The sequence below is a fragment of the Felis catus genome, chromosome F2 (assembly GCF_018350175.1).
Source record: "Felis catus isolate Fca126 chromosome F2, F.catus_Fca126_mat1.0, whole genome shotgun sequence".
Taxonomy (NCBI): domain Eukaryota; kingdom Metazoa; phylum Chordata; class Mammalia; order Carnivora; family Felidae; genus Felis; species Felis catus.
In genome coordinates, this window is record NC_058385.1 from 598,733 (window position 1) to 621,569 (window position 22,837).

General features: G+C 37.5%; 1 protein-coding gene across 4 annotated transcripts in view; it reads left to right on the forward strand.

Annotated features, from left to right (window-relative positions):
* SPIDR (scaffold protein involved in DNA repair) overlaps window positions 1-22,837 on the forward strand; it is a 499,345-nt gene that overhangs the window by 221,037 nt on the left and 255,471 nt on the right. For all 4 annotated transcript variants that reach the window (XM_045049879.1, XM_019822628.3, XM_045049880.1 and 1 more), the window contains one exon: window positions 4,358-4,571. In XM_045049879.1, coding sequence (XP_044905814.1) covers window positions 4,358-4,571 — 214 coding nt within the window. The remainder of the gene's footprint in view (window positions 1-4,357; window positions 4,572-22,837) is intronic.

Here is a 22,837-nt window from a genome sequence, read left to right on the forward strand (position 1 = left end):
TTTCTTGAGGGAGGGTAGGCTGCTGGTGTGTCCCTAAAACTGTATTGGACAGTGTTCCATATGAGAGACTTCAGAGTGCTTCTTGGAGAACGTTGGAGCCCCGTAGTACATCCAGGATGGCACTGATCACCATCTTCGCCAAGCCTGTATGTAAGTCACCAAGCCTGTTGGAGTGCACCAGGATTTGGGTGACAGTCAGTGCTGTTATGCTGCAGTGCACAAGAGTGATCGTCAGTAGCATCTGGCATGTTTGTTCTACATTGCAGTGCACCAGGGTTCTGTTGGTGGTCCCATAAGGCATGTTTTTTCTATTTTGTCTATACTGCAGTGTACCGTGGCTGTGGTAATAGTGATACCGTGCAACACGTTTTTATTCCATCCACAGTACACCAGGGCTGTGGTGGTAGTACCATTGAGTGTGTTTACTCTTGGGGTGGCTCAGTTGGTTGAGCATCCTGCTCTTGATTGTGGCTCAGGTCATGATACCAGGGTTGTAGGATTGAACCTTGCATCAGGCTGCACACTGAGCATGGAAGCTGCTTAATTCTCTCTCTCCCTCTGCCCCTCTCCTCCACTCATGCACTCTTTCTCTCTCTAAAATAAAAGTGTGTGTGTGTGTGTGTGTGTGTGTGTGTGTGTGTGTGTGTATATATATATATATATATATATATATATATATATATATATGTTTATTCTGTGCTGCAGCGCACGGGCTGTGGTGATAGCCAATACCGTGAAACATGTTTATTTTACAAGTCATTTAGTGCTCCAAATCTTCAGCAGAAATCATAGTTTTAGGAATATTGGCAGGATTTATCATAAAAATCTTCAAAGAGAGTGTGGTTAGTAGCAATATGATTCATCTCAGATATGTAAGTATCCCTGGGAGTAATAACTGTGTGTTTCTGTAATGTCTTGCCTTTATAAAATGTGTTGGAGGTTTATAGGGACTATAGAGTTTGGCAGACTACTGAAAACCTATCTCACTTTTAGAGCCACACAAGACAATAATTAGTGCCTGAGGAGAAAACTCAGGTTGCTCAGGCGAGCCACTGAGCGTGGCTGGACGGTGCCATGGCAGACACTCAGCCACACACAGCCAGGCCACCTGATCTCATGGGCCCTGGAGCTCCAAACAGCAACTGTTGTCAGTGGTTGATGGGGTAGGTGCCACGCGTGCTGCACAGTTTTGGGGGATGAGCTCTGAGCACAGGTCCAAGTTTTAAAAATTCTTAAAATATGTCCACAAATGCTCCTGTGGTTAATGCAGCCCCTAAACTTAGGGCATTTCCCTTTGCTGCTGAAGATCCTAATTCTCCAACCACTGATCTGGCTGCCCTGCATGGGAAAGATGGTGTGTGCACCAGAGCGATGTCTTACGTTATCCTGAATTGTTTTCCTGCTCACCAACTGAGGATGAGCTACGTTTTACTAAAGAAACAACTATCATGGTAGAGGAGGTGCAATGCTTACTTCCTACTTAGTGCCTTTCTGTAATACTTGTTTTCATTACTCCACTTCCCTCCCCCATAGTGACTAGTACCAGCCTGACATTGTGCTTGTTCACATCCTTCCCCCATTCTGTTTCCTTCCTTACCTTAAGAAATAGTAACAAGATAGGTACATACCTGAGGAAACAGTAGTTGAAGGCAGTGCTCTGGAGCAGTGATGTGGCCTTGCTTAATATGCGAACACATGTTACTGACACTTAGAGAAAGGAAGGAATGGAAAATTAGGGATGAGTGGAAAATGAAGAAAAATGAAGAGGAAAAAGAAATGGAAATGAAATTAAATTATATAGCTAAAACTTTGATGTTATTTAAATATTAATTTTCATTATTCACTGTTAACCAGTTGGCTAAAGTGGTAAAGAAACTAATATCAGTATCTATTATATAATTAGCAGGGAACTATGTTAGATACTTAGCTTTTGTTATTTCATTTAATTTTTTTAATTAAAAAACAGAAAATAGAAAAACATAAGTGTACTCGCCACCTAGAATTAATAACGTGTTTTAATCTTTGGTCTTTTTTTGATTCACATTAAAAAAAAATTTTTATGTTTTTATTTCATTTTTTTTTCAACGTTTTATTTTTTATTTTTTTATTTTTTAATTTTTGGGACAGAGAGAGAGAGAGAGAGAGAGAGAGAGAGAGAGAGAGAGAGAGAGCATGAACGGGGGAGGGGCAGAGAGAGGGAGACACAGAATCCGAAGCCGGCTCCAGGCTCTGAGCTGTCGGCACAGACCCTAACGCGGGGCTGGAACTCACGGACTGTGAGATCATTACCTGAGCCAAAGTCGGACGCTTAACCAACTGAGCCACCCAGGCACCCCCATATTTTTTAATAATAGAAACGATATGAAGAAACGAAATGCCCTTCTTTCTCCTTAGGTATGTGTTTCTATGTATCCTGCTGGCCATATTTATATACTCGTATTACATATATATCTACAACAATAATTTATTGTTTTCTAGGTTTCAAAAAATAATAACATTATGCGTATCATGCTCTGAATATCTTGTTTATCCCCTCTCGTTTATGAGATCTCTACATGCTGATACGTAGACATCTGGCCCACTAGTGTTAAGTTCTATATGGTGTTCTGTTGTATAAACACAGCATGGTTTACCCTTGCTCCTGTTGATTTGTGTTCGGTACACTTTTCTGCTCTTATAAATAGTCCTGAGGTATGCATCCTTGTTTAGGTCTCCTGGTGCTTGTGGCAGTTTCTGAGACACATCTGAGTTTTAGGTTACATACACTGTCAACCTCAGTTCTCTCGCTGAATTCTTAAAAATGTTCTTTGAGGGGCGCCTGGGTGGCTCAGTCGGTTGAGCGTCCGACTTCAGCTCAGGTCATGATCTCACGGTCCGTGAGTTCGAGCCCCGCGTCGGGCTCTGTCTAGGCTGATGGCTCGGAGCCTGGAGCCTGCTTCCGATTCTGTGTCTCCCTGTCTCTCTGCCCCTCCCCCGTTCATGCTCTGTCTCTCTCTGTCTCAAAAATAAATAAACATTAAAAAAATTTTTTTTAATAAAAAAAAATAAAAAATAAATGTTCTTTGAGGTACACGTGGGAAAACGGAAGGGTTGAAATGTTATCTAACTTGGCCAATTTAATTAAAAAAAATTTTTTTTAATGTTTTATTTATTTTTGAGACAGGGAGAGACAGAGCATGAACAGGGGAGGGTCAGAGAGAGGGAGACACAGAATCTGAAACAGGCTCCAGGCTCTGAGCTGTCAGCACAGAGCCCGACGTGGGGCTCAAACTCACAGACTGCGAGATCATGACCTGAGCTGAAGTCAGCTGCTTAACCGACTGAGCCACCCAGGCGCCCCTTGGCCACCTTAATTAATCAGTAGTTAAATTCAGATCAAATTCTACCCATTAAAAATTTTTTTTAATGTTTATTTATTTTTGAGAGAGAGAAAGAGAAAGAGAGAGCATGAGTGGGGGAGGTACACCTAGAGAGGGAGACACAGAAGCCAAAGCAGGCTCCAGGCTCTGAGCTGTCAGCACAGAACTGGATGCGGGACATGAACCCACAAACCACGGATCATGACCTGAGCCGAAGTCAGACACTTAATGGACTGAGCCACCCAGCCGCCCCTCCACCCATTTAAATCTCAAGCCCTAGCGTTCAACATTCCTCAGAAATCCTCCCCTTTAACCTTTATGATCATTAGAACAGTTGCAACCAGCCCGTCTCCTGCAGAGTCAAAGCAGGTAATGAGGTGGAGGGAGCATATAAGAAAGAAGAATCAATAAGTGCCCATACTTCCCTTGTTGTGGTTATCAGAAGAGTTCAAGATTTGGCGTAAAACCATGCTGTGTGAAATGATGGCTCTAAGTTTTCTGTGTGTACAAAAATGTTTCTTTATGATGGAAGACTATCTTTTATGTTGCTTAAAATAAAATTTTAATTAAAAGATGTTACAGTGAGTATGTTACTATCTGTTCTCTACTTTGCAAAGTATACAGACCATTTTCTATAGGTGGAGAAAGCTATCTTATTTATTTTTTTAATTTTTTAAAGTTTATTTATTTTAGAGAGAGAGAGAGTGGGGGAAGGGCAGAGAGAGACAGAGACACAAAAATCTTAAACAGGCCTCGGGCTCCAACTTGTCAGCATAGAACTTGACAAACTCTGTCAGTACAGAACCCGACGCAGGGCTCAAACTCACAAACTGTGAGATCATGACCTGAGCCAAAGCCGAACGCTTCACTGACTGAGCCACCTGGGTGCCCCTAAAGCTATCTTAATGTGATTCTTTTTTTCATGACATTTTATTCACAGTTGGACCTTATGTTTATTAGACTTCATTTTGCTTGTTTTTTTCTTCTTCACCTTCTAGGTAGAAAGTCTGGCATATTAGTTGTGAAAATTCTAGAGCTGCATGAGGAATGCACCATCCAAGTTGCTATGTGTGAGCAGTTAGCAGGGATGCAAGCCGACAGCTCTTCTCTAGGTCAGGCCCCCAGGACTGGACTGAAGGTGCTGTTCACCAAGGAGACTGCTTGCCATCTCAGGGGACATCCCCAAGACATCATCCATATTTACCCTCCCTGGTGAGTAGAAAGAACTGATTGTAGCAGTCACTAACTGAGTTTGTCTCAAAATGTATTTTTATCATGAACATTTTTGTCACCTTATTATGGAGAAATGCCAGGAGAAAGAAGCCAGGATTTGACATCGATTTTATGTAACAGAAGCACTGAACTGTCTTTGAATGCTTGTTTGTACTTTTGGCAGGAAATTTTTTACAATTTAAGGGCAGAGAGGCAAGGGAGAAACAATCATATCAATATTCCTCTCTAAGTGGTATATTAAGAAATATGGCTTTTTTTTCTTAGAAATTCAGTTTTAGTAAGAGGCATTAATGTAACCGTATGATAATACACATTAATTTAATATTTCTTTGCTAATCACTTTGAAAGGGATAAAAAGCATAGATTAAGACATAATAGGGTTTGAATCTTTAGGAGCATAAATGGTCATTAATGGGTCAGAAATATTTTTAAGGATACATGTTTGCTTTCTTTTCCATAGGGTGTTATTTTTTACTACAAGAAGAAGAAAATCATATTATTTTTGAGAGAATGTTTGAGCAGCCTTGTTTTAAGAACTAACTATTAATTTTGTTGGCACATTTTTAAGAGTTTCATTCATCTGTCAAATTCTTAGTTTGAAGTTGACTTACAGGTCTTTAAAGTAAAACTTCCTTCCCAGAGGAGGGATCTATTTTCACTGTGTCCATAGTGAGTTCTCAGTGTTTACTTAAATTCTTCCACAGTCTGTGGATATCATAGGGTAACCTACATTTTATTTTATTTCATTTTGCTTTGTTGTGTTTTTTTTAATCTATCTTTTATTGAACAGTATAAGACACCTACAGTGTCGTATACAAATTATAAGTATACATTTCTTCAAATAATCACAAAGTGACGATGTAATTGCTGTCCAGTCCAAGAAATAGAATACAGTGCACACCTGGGACCACCCCAATCCCCTCTCATTTCCCCCCTTTTCCTCCTACACCAGTTGACTATCATCCTGATTTATGATGCAGTAGACTCCTTTAGATGTTTGAGAACTTCATATAAATAGAACCATACAGTAATCACAAAATATGCATTCTCTTTTGCCTGACTACTTTCACTTAATATTATGCTTGTGAGATTCATCAGTTTCCTTGGCATTTAACGGTTTGTCCATTTTTATTGCTAGACAGTATTCCATTGTATTAATTTATGCAATTATATCCATCTGTTCTTCTGTTGACAGATAGTTAGGTGCCTTCAGTTTGAGGATATTGTGAATAACGTAATGGCCAACTGTCATTCTCTGTGGCTTACTCGAGAATATAATGCCCTTAATTCTCTTCTTTCTGAAATTTCTCATCATCCTAAAACCATGCCATTATTTTTCTACCATGTTAAAAAAAATTTAATTAATCTTGACGGTACTTCCTCTTCCCACTGTGGCCAAATTGCCCCCCATTCTCCACCCAGCACTCCCCACACCACACCTCTGGCATCTGCAGCCACCTCCGCGCTGCTCCTCTCGTGGTTACTTGTGTGGCCATCGTGTCTCCCAGTAGTACAGTGCTCACTCTTGCTCCTCCTCGTGCATTCCTCTGGCTTCTCAATACTAAAGTGCTACCAGGCTCGTCCTGGACCTCTTCTCTACCCTGTCTACCTCACTCACCCCTTTGGTCCTTCCATTTCATCTTTTGCTGTAAATACTAGCCGATCACTGATGCCTCTTAAAACTGTCTGCAGCCCACTCTCCACCTCCTCATCACAGCAGCATCCCACAGCCCCCTTACTGCCACAGCCACAGCTCTACTTGAGTACTGACGGCGTGGCAGAATCAAGCTCCTAACCCTCCCTCTTCTTCCTCGCCCTTCCCCATCTCAGGACATGCAAACCACCTTCTTGAGTACATGCACATGTCCTCAACTCTTCTTTTTCTCGTAACCTCCCTTCTGCAGCTCTACTTCCAAATGCACACGGGTCCAGGACTTCTTGCCACCTCTACTGTCAGGACGTTTCCAGGTACTCATTCTCCTCTGGGTTGTCGCAGTCTCTTAAGTCATCTCCCTGCTTCCTTCTTTGCCCTCCTTCTGTCTCTTTCAAGATGATTGAAGGAGCAAAGCTATGAATATGCAGGTTGTCATACTGCTTTTTGGCGCTCCATGCCCCAGTGTCTGCTCACCTCATGCACAAACCCATCCCGAGCTTTGAGGCCTCATCTCCCATCTCTGTCTCCTTCCGCAATTCCATCCTAGCCACAGTACACTCCACCCTGGTCCTCAGATACCATGCAACTCTCCCCCTGGGGCCTGGATTCTTGCCACGGCCTGTGCTGGGGTGCTCTGTCCCACCCCTCCCTGTGTCTGCATGGTCTGCAGTTTTCTTATCTTCTCTGGGCATTTACTCAGCTGTCACCTTCTCAAGAGTCTTTCCCTGGGTTCCATATCTGAAATTGGAAAGTATCCCCTTCCAGGCCCTTTATTGTCCTTTTCCTACTTTATTTGTCCTTTACTGTCCTAGACAGTGCTCCTCCTGTCTAGGGCCTTGTGCCTGTAATTTCTTGTGTTCTTTTGACTGTTTTATTGGAAGTTCTTTTTGGAAGCTTATAGTAAAACTTAGTGATATTGAGAGTATTTGATTTTTACGGTGAATTCTAGTTTTATCTTCTTTATCAATATACATCAGTTTTTGTTTTTATTTATTGTATTTCAACAAAAGTATATATATTGCAACTATGCTGAGTTTATTACAGTGAGACACAGAAGATTCCAACATAGTTATGTTTGGAACTAAATTTAGAAACATTAGTAGACTCTGGATCCTAGCTTTTGCCCTTATAGCTTTTCTTTATTTTATTTATATATCTATTATTATTTTTAAATTTAATTTTGTTTTTTTTTAATTCCAGTATAATTAACACACCATGTTATATTAGTTTCAGGTGTGCAATATTGTGAGTCAACAATTCGGTACATTACTCAGTGCTCATCACAATAAGAGTACTCTCAAACCTCTTCATCTATTTCACCCATCACCACACCAACCTCCCCTCAGGTAACCACCAGTTCTCTACATTTAAGCGTCTGTTTTTGTTTGTCTTCTCTTTTTCTTTGTTCATTTGTTTCATTTCTTAAATTCGACATATGAGTGAAATCCTATGGTATTTATTTGTCTTTCTCCAACTGACTTATTTGGCTTAACATTATACCCTCTAGATCCATCCATGTTGTTGCACATGGCAAGATTTTATCGTTTGTATGGCTGAATGATACTCCATTATAGATATACACCACATCTTCTTTATCCATTCATCTATCAGTGGATACTCAGGCTGCTTCCATAATTTGGCTATTGTAAATACTGCTGCAGTAAACATGGGGGTGGCATGTATCTTTTTGAATTAGTGTTTTCATATTCTTCGGGTAAACGCCCAGTAGTGGAATTACCTGATCCCATGGTAATTCTGTTTTAATTTTTTGAGGAATCTCCATATTGTTTTCCACTGTGGCTGCACTAGTTTGCATTCCCACCATCAGTCAAAGAGGGTTCCCTTTTCTCCACATCCTCACCGACATCTGTTACTTGTGTTGTTGATGTTAACCATTCTGACAGGTGAGACGATTTGCATTTCTCTGATGGTTACATGAGCAATCTGTTCAAGTGTCTGTAAGCCATCTGTGTGTCTTCTTTGGAGAAATGTCTGTTCATGTTCTCTGCCTGGTTTTTAATTGGATTATTTGTTTTTATGGTGTTGAGTTGAATAAGCTCTTTATATATTTTGGATACTAACCCTTTATCCAATATGTGATTTGCAAATATCTTCTCCCATTCAGTAGATTGCCTTTTAGTTTTTTGACTGGTTACTTTGCTGTGCAGAGGATTTTTATTTTGATACACTCCTAATAGTTTTATTTTTGCTTTTGTTTCCCTTGCTTTGGGAGACATATCTTGAAAAATGTTGCTATAGCTGATGTCAAAGAAATTATTCCCTGTGCTCTTTTCTAGGGTTTTTGTGAGTTCTAGTCTCACATTTAGTTCATTAATCCATTTGGAGTTTATTTTTGTGTATGTTGTAAGAAAGTGGTCTAGTTTCATTCTTCTGCATGTTGCTGTCCAGTTTTCCCAACACCATATCAGGAAAAAACTCTCTTTTTCCCATCGCATATTCTTGCCTCCTTTTTTTTGTAGACTAATTGACCACATAATCGTGGGTTCATTTTTGGGCTCTCTATTCTGTTTTATTCATTTATGTGTCTGTGTTTGTGCCAGTACCATACTGTTTTGATTTACTATAGTTTTATAGTATATCTTGAAATCTGGGATAGTGATACCTCCAGGTTGTTTTTTGTTTTTTGTTTTTTGTTTTTTCAAGATTGCTTTGGTTATTAAAGGTCTTTTGTGGTTCCATATAAATTTTAGGATTATTTGTTCTAGTGCTGTGAAAAATGCTGTTGATATTTTGATAGGGATTGCCTTAAATCTGTAGATTGCTTTGGGTAGTATGAACAGTTTAACAATATTTGTTCTTCCAATCCATGAGCACAGAATATTTTCCACTTCTTTGTGTCATTTCAGTTTCTTTCATCAGTTTTCAGAGTATAGGTCATTCACCTCTTGGGTTAAAGTTTATTCCCAGGTATTTTATTCTTCTGGGTGCAATTGTAAATGGGATTGTTTTCTTAATTTCTCTTTCTGCTACTTTATTATTAATGCATAGAAATAAGATAGATTTCTGTATATTGATTTTGTATCCTGCAAGCTTACTGAATTTACTTATCAATTCTGGTAGTTTTTGATGGAGTCTTTAAGGTTTTCCAAACATAGAATCATGCCATCTGCAAATAATGAATGTTTTAGTTCTTCTTTACCGATTTGGATGACCTTTACTTCTTTTTATTGTCTGATTACTGTGGCTAGGACTTCCAATACTATGTTGAATAAAAGTGGTGTGAGGACATCTTTCTTTTGATCCTGATCTTAAGGGAAATGCTTTCAGTTTTTCACCATTGAGTAGGATGTTAGCTCTGTGTTTTCAGATGACCTTTATTATGTTGAAATATATTCCCTCTAACCCTACTTTGTTGAGGATTTTTATCATGAATGGATGTTGTACTTTTTCTTTTTTTTCCTTTTTAATTTTTTAAAAATTTTTTTATTTTTGAGAGAGAGAGAGCAGAAGTGGGAGAGGGGAAGAGAGAGAGGGAGACAGAAAATCTGAAGCAGGCTCCAGGCTCTGAGCTGTCAGCACAGAGCCTGATGGGGGGCTTGAACTCACGAACCATGAAATCATGACCTGAGTCAAAGTCGGACATTTAACTGAGTGAGCCACCCAGGAGCCCTGGATGTTGTACTTTTTCAAATGGTTTTTCTGCATGTATTGAAATGAACATATGGTTTTTATCCTTTCTCTTGCTGATGTGATGCATCACGTTGATTTAGCTTTTCCTTAAATAAGCAGATAAACTCTTAGAATCATTATGTAGGTCCATAAAGCATCATCGTGCCTCCAAATCTCTGTGTCTTTAGTATGGATTTTTCCCCTCTCATTTCATTTAAAAAGCATTTAATTGGTTTTTCTAGTAGGTATTTATACATATGATACAGATTTCAAAAGGTATTGAAAGATACGCAGTGAACAGTGAGTCCTTCCCATATTTGTTTCCCAGCCATTCAGTTCTCATCACCCAAGGAACCACTGATACTAGGCCTTACACACCATCCAGAGATGGTGTTTGTGTATGTGTGTGCATATGCATATATAATATAAACTCATTTATGTATTTCCTGCCACTATTCTTTTTTTTTTTTTTCAAAAATGGTATTGTTATGCCCAGAATTCGTGATCCCCAAAGACCACCAGGGAGCCGCGTCCGATGCAAAAGCAAAAGAGCCTTTATTCGAGCTAGCTCAAGCTCAATCCCCTACCTGCACCGACGCAGCGGTGAGGTACCAGGGAGAGAGCGAGTTTCAAAAGCACAAAGGTTTTATAGGGGTCTAGGGGCAGCCGATTGGCTGGGGAAGGGTCAGAGTCCTGTTACGCAGGTCGCTGGGCGTGTTTTGATCAGGAAGCTTGAATGGGTGAGCGGGAGGTTACTCAAGGGGAGGAGGCGTGGTCTAGGTGAAGGACACAGAACAAGATGGAGTCAGCCGGCGTAGGCCCGCCCTTTCAGTATCCAACCGTAATACCCTTGTACCATGCTTTTCTATTTTAAAAATGCGTGTTGGAGAGTATTCAGTAACAATATGCTAGTATAGAAATAATTGTTACATTCGTTTTGCATGGACTTCTGAATTAAAGATACCATTATTATTCAATCAGCCCCTTTGGATGGACATATTTGTTGCTCCTCCTATTTGGTTATTGCAAACAGTACTGCATCATTACCAACATGTGTGAGGGAGAGCTATAAGATGAATTTCTGTAAGTATTATTGCTGGATCAGAGGTTATATACCTCTTTAACTTTAGGAAACATTGTCAGATGGTGCCATTTTACATTTCCACTAGCAGTGCATAAAGTGCCTATTTCCCTTTTATTAATCTACTGTATTGATCTTCACCAATTTAAAAACTAGAAAATGGAATTTATCATTTTAATTTTTTTTACATTTCTTTTTTTCTTTTACTGTAATATAAGCTTGGGCTTCATTCCCTGTGCTTAAGAACCATTTATGTATTATTTTCTATGAAATGCTTGTTGATGACTTTAGACCTTTCTTCTCTTGGATTGTTGGTCTTCATCTTATCGATTTGTATCAACTCTTCAGAAATGCTAAAAATAGCTCCTTGTCAATCGTATACATTACAGTGAGTTTTCTCCCCATTTGTCATTAGTCTTTCAGCTTTTAGGCAGGAGGTGTCCCTTTTTGTTTGTTTTTGAAAAGCAGGGTAGTGTGCTTTTCCATGGCTGAATTTATCCATCTTTTGTAGTTTCTGCATTTTGTATCATAGATAGTAAAGAAGTCAAAACTTTCTTGCTGTGAGATTAAAATTTTTTCTGTGTTTATTCTAATACTTTATGGATTAATTGCTTTCAAATTTTTTATATTTAAATCTTTGACTCCTGGAATTTATATTTATGTAATAGGTTAAGTAGGAAATGAATTTTTTTCAAATGACCGCTCAGCAGTCCCGTCAGCATTTATTGACATCATGTTAAATTTATGAATTTCTGGAATAGGACTTAAAAGCAGTCTCTGGGTAAGGCTCTGCTAGGATACTCCTCCCTTCCCCATGCTGATGCAATTAATGGCAGCATGTATCAGAGCACCAGGGTGCTAATTGGTTACCTTAAATCTGTCTTCCCTCAGAAATCTGTTCTCATTCAGCATCTTCTCCTTTCTCACTCTAGTTTTTGCTTTGTTGTATAATTTAGGTTTTGCTTTCAATAAAGTCTAAGTTCATTTCTGATGGGAAGGGCAAGTTGCTATTCTTTGTTTTTAATCTCCTCCCTCCTCAACTTCTAATATTTTTGTGCACCTCTATGTATTTCAAAACATACTTATTAAATGATACTTTTTTAATAAAAAAAATTAGTGTCTAAGTGTGAATGTTCTTTAGGAAAGATGTTTTAGAGTTATTGAAGTTGGGACACTTTCTTGGGCTCATGAGAAGTAAAATTAAATCAAGATTATCTGCAAAGATAATATATTTACAAAAAATTTTCAAATCCCACTGGCTCCTTAGACCTCATAAGTGGATGAGTTATTATCATTTGACTTTGGGAGGTTTTTAGTTTTGGGTTGTATTGAGGAAGCTGCTTTGGTGGTTGCTTCTTTCATTCTTTGAGGGGAAATTTTCTGTGTGAAATTGTATGGAATTTCCTGTGTGGTACTGTATGCAGAGATTATTAATTCTAACCTTGATTTGGATATTTTCTTTTTCTCTGTTATGTTTTTGGTTTTCATTCTTTGAGGAGTTTTGCTCTGTGAATGGAATGTAGATTATAGAATAAGAGTGAAATGAAATCCTGCATTTGCCCATTTTAATATATGAGACCTAACTGTTTTTATATGTTATACCATCCAATGGAAAATGAATTTTGATCTGTAGGAAGACAACTTAGAATGCTTGTGTTGTTATCCAAGCCAAATGGTACCAGATATTAATGCTGTGTAAGAATTTTATTACCTCTATAAAAGTGAAAATATCTGAAATAGATATAATTTGATATATTTCTCTGGAGTCATTGTGACCTTTCTCAAAATGACCATCTTAAAAGAAGGATATATATATATATATATATATATATATATATATATATATATACACACACACACACACACACACACATACATATATATATATATGTATGTGTGTGTGTATATATATATATGTCTGTATGTGTATATATATATATATGTATGTGTGTGTGTGTGTGTATATATGCGTGTATATATATATATATATATGTATATATATATAAAGTAAGATACCTTGATGAAAATTATAAAACACTGATAATTCCCAAATGTTGGTGGGACTGTAATTTGGTACTTTCTTTGGCAATATGTCACAAACGTTAATGTGAATACACTTTGATACAGAACTTTTGCCACTGGCACTTTATCCTATAAAAATACTCAAATATGTACAGAAAATATAGTCATAAATGTTTTGCTTTAAACCTTAAAATCTAAATCCAGCCTAAATAGCTATTAGGCTGAGGTGGATTAAATAAGGTTCTGCACATCTCTGCTATGGATGGTAATTTAACATAGTGATAGAGATTTTTATTTCCTCTCATAGAAAAATATCTGTATCACGGTGTTATTTTGCAGAGAGCAGGTCACAAGACAGCAATCAGGGTCACTGAGACAGGAGGAGCAGTCTGGGTCACTTGGGTAGGAGGACTATTACCACTTCTTCCTTGGCCACCTCATTACCCAGCAGACAAACTGATACACTATTGTTATTAGCTTCTAGGGCTCTCCTAAAAGCAAATACCACAGATTGGGTGGCTTAAACAACAGAAGCTTATTTTCTCATGGTTTTGGAGTCTGGAAATTTGATATCAAGGTACCAATGGTTGGTTTCCACTGAGGCCTCTCTCGCTAGCTTGTAGATGGCTACACTCTTGCTCTGTCCTCAAGTGGTTTTTCCTTTGTGTGGGCACATGCCCCTGATGTTTCTTTGTGTACCCAAATCTCCTCTCATTATAAGGATATTAGTTAGCTTAGGGTCCTTCCTAATGGTCTCATTTTAACTTAATTACCTTTTTAAAGTCCCTATCTCCAAGTAGTCACATTCTAAGCTACTAGAGGTTAGGACTTCAACATATGAATTTGGAAGGGACACAGTTCAGTCCATAACACTATCATAAATATTAACACTTTTCTGCTGGATATTTCAATTTTGTGAATTTGATCAACCGCCTGATTTCTCTGTTTCCATGTCTCCAAGAGGACTTGACAACCTTCCAAATAGCTTCCTGAATTGTATTATGTCTTGTTATATATAGATAGAGATTTTTCTCAAAAAAAAAAAGATACTTTTTTTAATTTAAAGAAAATGTAATAGTATTTTTTAGGTACTTTAGGAGGAGAGATGAATGGGAAGTGTTTTGAAAGATGAGTTTATTGATATGCATGTATAGGTGATTTAGGCCATCTATCTTAATAGTTTGGAAGTTTCTGCATTTTAATTAAGAATTTATTTCTTTTATCCAAATGTTAACTGAAGTTAGTCTAGATGTCACTTAAAAATAGCTCATAGTTAAAGAAAAAAAAGCCAAAATAACAAAAATGACTAGTCTTTTTTTAATATAATTTTTTTAAGATAGAGAGCGAGAGAATGCATTAGTGGGAGAGGGGCAGAGAGCGTGAGGGACAGAGGACCTAAAGTGGGCTCTACGCTGACAGGCTGACAACAGCGAGCCCAGTGTGAAGCTTGAACTCACAAACCATGAGATAATGACCTGAGCTGAAGTCAAATGCTCAACTGACTAAGTCACTGACTAAGCCACTGCCCCTAGTCTTTTTCTTTTAGTGGAAACTTTCCATTATAAATATTTTGTCCTTGGGGGCGCCTGGGTGGCTCAGTCGGTTAAATGTCTGCCTTCGGCACAGGCCATGAACTCACAATTTGTGATTTCGAGCCCCGCATCGGGCTCTTGCTGTTGGTTCAGAGCCTGGTGCCTGCTTCGGATTCTTTGTCTCCTTCTCTCTCCGCCCCTTCCCCACTCACACTCCATCTCTGTCTCAAAAAAAGAATAAGCGTTAAAAAATTTTTTAATTAAAAATAAATAAATAAATAAATTAATTAATTAGTTAATATTTTGTCCTTGTAGCCTGTTTGCTCTTTTTCCATTAAAAGTCTTTTGTGTTCATTCAAACTTGTTTTCAACATGGAAACAGTTTTTAAAAGAATCAGTAGAGGGGAGCCTGGGTGGCTCAGTTGGTTAAGTGTCTGACTCTTGATTTCAGCTCAGTTCATGATCTCATGGTTCATGGGCTTAAGCCTCACGTTGGACTCTGCTCTGACAGCGTGGGGCCTGCTTAGGATTCTCTCCCTCCCTCTCTCTTTGCCCCTCCCCTTGCTCGCAGGCATGCAAGCTCATTTGCTCTCTATTTCAAAATAAATAAATAAACTTAAAAAGAAAAATAAAAGCATAGAGTTTTAAAAAAAGAACTTATAAAAAGCAGAATCAGTAGACTTCTGACACTTCCATTTGTCCTTTAGCAATAAATGGAGTTTAGTTGAATAATGGTTACTTATCCAAAGGAGTTTAGAGCCCTCTCTATGTATTGAATTCCCATAAGATGTAATTGTTATCTTACCTCAGCAAATCTGGGAATGAAGGTAGAACTAAAATGCCTTGCCTAGGATTAATTGTATTATGATACAGTGATAGAATTGTATTACCAGAAGCAACCTCTAAAAAAAAGGTCATGAATGTATAAAATCTCAAACATATAAAAATATAGTAGTCTAATGAATCTCATGCCCCCACCACAGTTTTAAAGTTTATCAACTAATGAACAAACAGAATTTATTGCTAAAGGAAACTGAAAGGTTTCAATATGTTTCCAGAGAAACATTTTAGCAAATTGAACAGAATTTTTTTTTTTTTATGTGAAGAAAGGAGTTTTCTGTGATACTAGTTATAGAAAGAGGGAGGTAGAACTCATCTGGCTGATAGAATATGACCTACTACCAAATCTAAAGCCAGGATGAGCACCAGAAAAAGTTGAATATGTGATAGTGTATCAAGGGACAACCAGGACACCTCCTGGGACACCCACTCACTCACTCATTCAAAATATCTGTTAACGCACTGTGTGGCAGACAATTTTGTCCTTCCTTACAATATGCATCATAATCTGGGGAAGGAGTGAAATCCTACTTTCTGCATTATAATGAATACCTCTCTGTATCAGTAAATTCACATCATTGTCTCTTTCTTTTTAATTTTTTAATGTTTTTTATTTATTTTGAGAGAGAGCGTGTGTGCATGTGAGTGGCGGAGAGACGGAGAGAGAGGGAGAGAGAGTCCCAAGCAGAGTCCATGCTGTCAGCGCTGAGCCTGATGCAGGGCTACATCTCATGAACTGTGAGATCATGACCTGAGCCAAAACCAAGAGTCAGAGGCTCAACCGACTGAGCCACCCAGGTGCCCCTCACATCATCATTTTTAATGACTACTTTGTACTTCACTATATGTATATGTCATAATTTAAATAGTCTCTTCTATTGAGATTTTAAGGTTGCTTCCTATTTTGGGAAGTTGTTTCCCAGCTTGAAACCGTACCTGAATGAAAGTGCTTACACTCCATTCTCATTATATTCTTAGAGTATTTCTAAAAGTGGAAATTCTTGTTTAGAGAATATGGGTGGGTTTTGAGCTCTTCAATATATTGTCACCATAGTAACCTATGAAGGTTATAAATGTTCCCAATGCTGTCGGTTTCTCAGCAGTCACGTCAATACACACTCAACATTTTTAATGACTACAGGTTATATAATTTCTTTATTCTTTTCCATATTCTCAACATATAGTGTATATTCACTTCTTTTCTAACACAAATTAATTTTTAATAGACATACACACACATATATATATATATAATTTAGTATATATTTTATTTTATTTTAAAAAAAATTTTTTTCAACGTTTATTTATTTTTGGGACAGAGAGAGACAGAGCATGAACGGGGGAGGGGCAGAGAGAGAGGGAGACACAGAATCGGAAACAGGCTTCAGGCTCTGAGCCATCAGCCCAGAGCCTGACGCGGGGCTCGAACTCACAGACCGGGAGATCGTGACCTGGCTGAAGTCGGACGCTTAACCGACTGTGCCACCCAGGCGCCCCGTATGATTTAGTATATATTTTAGATTGCTTTTCAGAGTGGATTTTAGGAACTGTTTTAGTGGGTTAAAGGTATGCATTATTGCTGTCACTGCTATAATGTCTTGATACAGTTACTTATAAACTTCATAGAGTATCTGCAGCTGGTCATTGAATACTTTTTCTTATATTTTCTTATATATAAGAAATATAATCTTATATTTGCTTATATATATTATGACAGGTTATCTTTTGAAAGTTGGTTTTCTTAACTTTTACTCACATTTGTTGGGGTTCTGCAGACTTTCTTATCAATTTGATGCCTGTTTTGTATAATAAAATGTTTCTGTTTATAGTTATATCATTTATGATAATACTTTTGTTGTTTCCTTCCTAATAGTTATATCTCTTGTTTCTGTCTTATTACATTAGCTAAAACTTTTAAATCAGTCTTTTTTCCTACAGTATTTCCAATGACTAGAATAATGCTAGGCACATAGTTTTATGCTAGGTTTGTTATGCTAGCATAGTTTTATGCTAGAATGCTAGGACATTCAATATTTGATTAGTGTTGAGTATTAAATAATCATCAAGACATTGTCAGTTTTGTTATGCTCCCTATTTGTCTATTTTTTTTTTTTTTGAGAGAGAGGAAGAGCACAGGGGAGGAGCAGAGAGGGAGAGAGAGATTCCCAAGTAGGCTTCATGCTGTCAGGGCAGAGGCTGACACAGGGCTTGATCTCATAAACTGAGATCATGACCTGAGTTGAAATCAGGAGTCTGATTCTTAACCGACTGAGCCACTTAGATGCCCCACTCCCTATTTGGATGACAGGATGTATCAGTATATTTTGCTGATTTGTACATTCATTAGGAAGAATTTATTGAATGTTTACATATGCTATAATAAGCCTTGTGCTGGATGACGGGGTTACAGTATTCAAAATGACAAATCATCTCTGCCCTTGAGGAACTCAGTGGTGGAAGAGAAAGGTAATATAAACAAGTTATAAAGGACTTTAGAAAGTATACCAATAGGTCTCTGTACAAGGGATATGAGGACAGTGAGGAGGGCAATACAACTGATAGATCAGTAGAGGGGTGTGTGTGTGTGTGTGTGTGCGTGTGCGTGTGTGTGTGTGTGTGTGTGTGTGTGTGTGTGTATACCACATGCTGGGGAGAATATAGATTGAGAGTGTCAAGGGTAGCTTCCTGGAGTTGGTGATCCCCTATCCAAGCTATGGAGGCTAAGTTGGAAAGAATAAAGGAAAGGACTGTGAGGGCATTTGAAGTAGCAAATGACTGAGTGAGCAAAGTCCAAGAGGCCAGAATGGTATGGTGGTGTAGGGTGTGTGCGGGGATATATGCCTCAGGAAATTCTCAGGCAGAGGTAGCAGCAGGTGAGGTTGGAGAACCTGGATACAGTGTTAAAGAGGTGATACTGAATCCTTCCTTCGTCCTGGAAAGGAGCAATGTGATCTGGTTCACACTTCGAAGTTGGTGGAGACTGACTGTAGAAGGCTGGAGTAAAGGCATCTTGGAGGCTTTGGAAGTAGCTAAAGTGTGAGAAAGACGATGACTTGGACTGGGATGGTAAACAGCAGATGTGGGATCTGTTTTGGAGTCAGAGGCAACAGGATTTCCGGATGGGTTTGATGTGCTATATGAAAGTCAAGAAAGAAGGGAGACTCCTAAGTTTTTGGTTTGAGGAGGAGGTGAGTTATGGCACCATGTAGTAAAATGGGGAGACAGGGTTGATTTGGGGGGCACAGTCCATAGTACCTTCTTGACACCAGCAATAGCTAGAGCCCTGAGAGATTATGATGCCAAAAGAGAAACTCTGTCAGCTGGTCTGGGTTTTCAGTGTAACCTATGTTTGGTAAGTGCCAGAGGGCCAAGGTAGAGCCCATAGGCTTGTTCACGGCTGCTTTTTTCCTCTTTTATATTTGCTACCTGGGATTCTTTGAAATGAAGACATGGCTGACTCTTATTGCTAGGAGTAAAGCAAGGCCAAAGATGAAAGGTTTGTTTACTGAGTGGTACTGTCTTTTAGTTGTGACAGCCAGAAAGCCAATTTTTTCCCAACACAATTACAGGATGTCCTGAAAAGAAATAAATAGAAAACTAATGCAGTGATAAAAGGGAAAAAAAATGAACACCATGATGGTAATCTAGAAAATCTAAAACAGGAGAAGGAAATCAATCATTTATGCTTATATGAGGAAAGAAGTAAAGCAGTTATCAGCAGTGCACCACAGAACACTTTTCCATGGGATTCCATTATATTCCATTATATTCCACTTCGTAGGAATATAACCAAAAGGTTTTCATTCAAATAACTTTGGGAGAGGCTACTTAAATGTGGACTGGTTACTATACTGTTGGGCTCCTCAGAGACTAATGTGCAATAAGCAAATGTGCATTATGTTTTACAATAGAGGAAAACAAAACAGAGGGGATCATGTAAGCAACAAATGACCACATTCTTCCTAATCTAAGCAGGTGGGTCAAGAGAACAAGTAAGGGGAGTGATGTCTCAAAAAATGGTAGAGTAGGAAGCACACTTCTACCTAAACAACTAGTGTACTGGTAAGAACTGATTCTAGTTGAACGCTTGTAGCTCCAGGGAAGACTTTTATACAGAGTAAATTGGGGGGAATTTCAGCCTTTCAAGTGGTAGCACTACCATTCCACATTCTCAGCTTCACAAGCCTGGTGCAGAATGCTGGAGCCAGGGTGGACAATATATCAGGGCTGTGTATTGATTGCTGAGAACTGCTTTTGATTGCTGAGGAACTGGCAAAGAGGTTAGTAGATGTTTTTTTAACCTCCATAGGCTGACGTGGTTTCCAAGACACTTAAGGAGACAGTATTTGTCTACTTTCCCCCTTTTGGGAGCCAAACATTTAAGAAATCGTTATCAGTTCACTAGCTGACCACAGAGATAATGGAACAGAAATAACAGACACAACAAATGACAAGGAACACACATCTTGAAAAAATAATATTGAAAAGTCAAAACAGATTAATCCAGCCCTCGACAAATAAGGTTCAACAATCCCTGAAGAATAGGACAATTAAATTTCCACATTTACCACAAAATAATACTCAAATGTCCACTTCTCAACAAAAATTACAAAACGCACAAAGAAACAGGAAACAATGGCCTGTTAACAGAAAAAAAAATAATAATTTGGCAGAAACCATCAATGAGGAAACCCACTCATTGGAATTATTAGTCAAAGATGTGAAGTCAACTGTCTTAAATGTGTACAATGAATTAAAGGAAACCATTGATAGAAAACTAAAGGAAATAAGGAAAATATATGAACAAAATGAAAATTTCAGTGAACATATAGAAAATTTTTTTTCAAAAAAATTCTGGAACCGAAAGTACAATAACTTAAATTTTCAAACTCACTAGAGAACCTCCATAGCATGTTTAAACAGGTGACAGTTTAGATCAATGAACTTGCAGTTAAGACTGTTGAACTTATATAGTCCAAGGAACAGAAAGAAAAAAGAATGCAGAAAAATGAACAGAGCTTGAGGCACCTGAAGGACACCATCAAATGTAGAACATATGTATTATAAGAGTACCAGAAGGAAAACAGAAAGAGAAAACATGAAAAAAAAAATACTATCTGAAGAAATGATGGCCAATAATGTTCCAAATATGAGGAAAAACATAAATATACATATCTAAGAAACTAAACAGTCTCCCAAGATAGATAAACTGAAAGAGATCCATACCAAACCATATTCTAGTAAAATTGTTAAAATCCAAAGACAAAGAGAAACAAGAGAGAAAATACTTGTCAGGTACCAGGGATCCTCAAAAATATTAGGAGATAATTTCTCATTAAAAAAAAAATTGGTATCAGAAAGGAGTTGGATGACATATTTAAAATCCTGAAAGGAAAAAAACAAAACAAAACTGTCAACCAAAAATTATATGTCTTGCAAAAGTATCTTTCAAAAATGAAAGAGATATTAAGACGTTTATAGATAAACAGAATCCAAAGGTGTTGATTACCAATAGACCTGTCCTACAAGAAATAGTAAAGGCAGTCCTCCATGTTGAAATGTTTAGCAACTTGAACCTAAGAAAAATGTGAATGCTGGTGATGGTAACTACAGAAGGAAATATAAAAGCGTACTTTTGGTATTGTTTGTAATGTTCTCTATGATTTAATAGGAAAATGCATGCACCAAGAATTTAAAATTTATGTTAATGGGAATACAGTGTATAAAAATGTAATCTGTGACAATACAATGTAAAGAGGGAGGGAAGGAGATGTACTACAGGTACAAAGTATTTGTATACTATTGAAACTTAATTGGTCTTTTCCAAAATAGGTTGTTATAAGTTTAAGATTTTAACTGTAATTTGCAAAGTAAACATTAAGAAAATAAAAAAATAGAGACAAAGGAAAAGAAGAAAGGAATTAAAATGTTACACTACAAAAAAACCAACTAAATATTATATACATATTATTGACATTAATATTTAATTATTAATATTTTGATACAAAATTGTTGAAGGAACTGAAAAATAAAAACAATAAGGTATACAAAAACAATCCATAGATGGCCAAAATAAATCCTTCTTTATCAATAATCACATTAAATGTAAATGGATGGAAAAAACTATTAAAAAAACTTTTTTTTGGATTTCAAAAAAAACCAGGATCCATCTATATGTTGTCTACAAGAGACTCAATTTAAATATAAGGTCACAAAGTGGTTGAAAGTAAAAGGATAAAAAGTATATAAAATTCCATACAGGTTGTAACTAAAGAGAACAAGAGTGGATATATTATTGTCAGACAAAATGGACTTTAAATTTTAAAAAGCTGAGACAAAGACAGATATTATATATTGATAAAAGGTTCAATACAATAAGATGTAACAATTCTAAACATATACATACCTAATAGAGTAGCTCCAAAAATATATGAAGCAAAATTGAAAATTTTTGAAGGGAGAAAAAGGCCTAAAATACTTCAGTATCTCACTTCCAATAATGGACAGAACAGAAGATCAATAAGACACAAGAGGACTGGAACAACACAATAAACCAATTAGACCTAATATATAGAATACCACACCCAAACTGCAGAGTGCACACATTCTTCTTAAGTGCACATAGAACATTCTTCAACCTAGACAATATTGTTAGGCCACAAAGCAAGTTGTTATGGACTGAATTGTGTTCCTCCAAAATTCATAACCACTCCTGTGCAACTTAAAATTTGACAGTAGAGATAGGGCCTTTAAGAGCTAATAATAAGGTTAAATTAAGTCATGTGGTGGACCCCAGATCAATGTGATAGGTATGGTGTATTAAGACAGCCAGGAGTGATGGACGTACACAGAGAGAAAGTGTTATGAAGATGCAGTGAAAAGGTGACCATCTGCAAACCCAAGGAGAAAGGCCTCCAGAGAAACCAGACTTACTGGTACTTTGACCTTGGACTTACAGCATCCAGAAGTATGAGAATATAAATTTCTATTTTTTAAGCCACCCAGTCTATGATATTTTGTTATGGTAGCCCTAGGAAACTAATACACAAATCCAAATTTAAGGAGATTCAAGTTACAGAGTGTCTTTTATGTTCACAATGGAATAAAGCTAGGAATTACAAATGGAGAAATTAGAAGATGCCTTGAGACAAATGAAAATAAAAACAAAACATGCCTAAACTTACAATGTGAAAACACTGCATTAGAAATTCATAAGTGTAAACATACACATTAAAAAAAGAAATTTAGGGGTGCCTGGGTGGCTCAGTCAGTTAAGCATCCAACTTCGGCTCAGGTCATGATCTCATGGTTCCTGAGTTGGAGCCCCACATCAGTCCACTTTGCTGAAAGAAATTAAGAAAGACGTAAATAAATTGAAAACATCTCATGTTCATGAGTTGGAAGCCTTAATATCGTTAAATTGACAATACTCCCCAAAGAAATCTACAGATTTAGTATAATTTCTATCAAAATTCCAAAAGCAGTT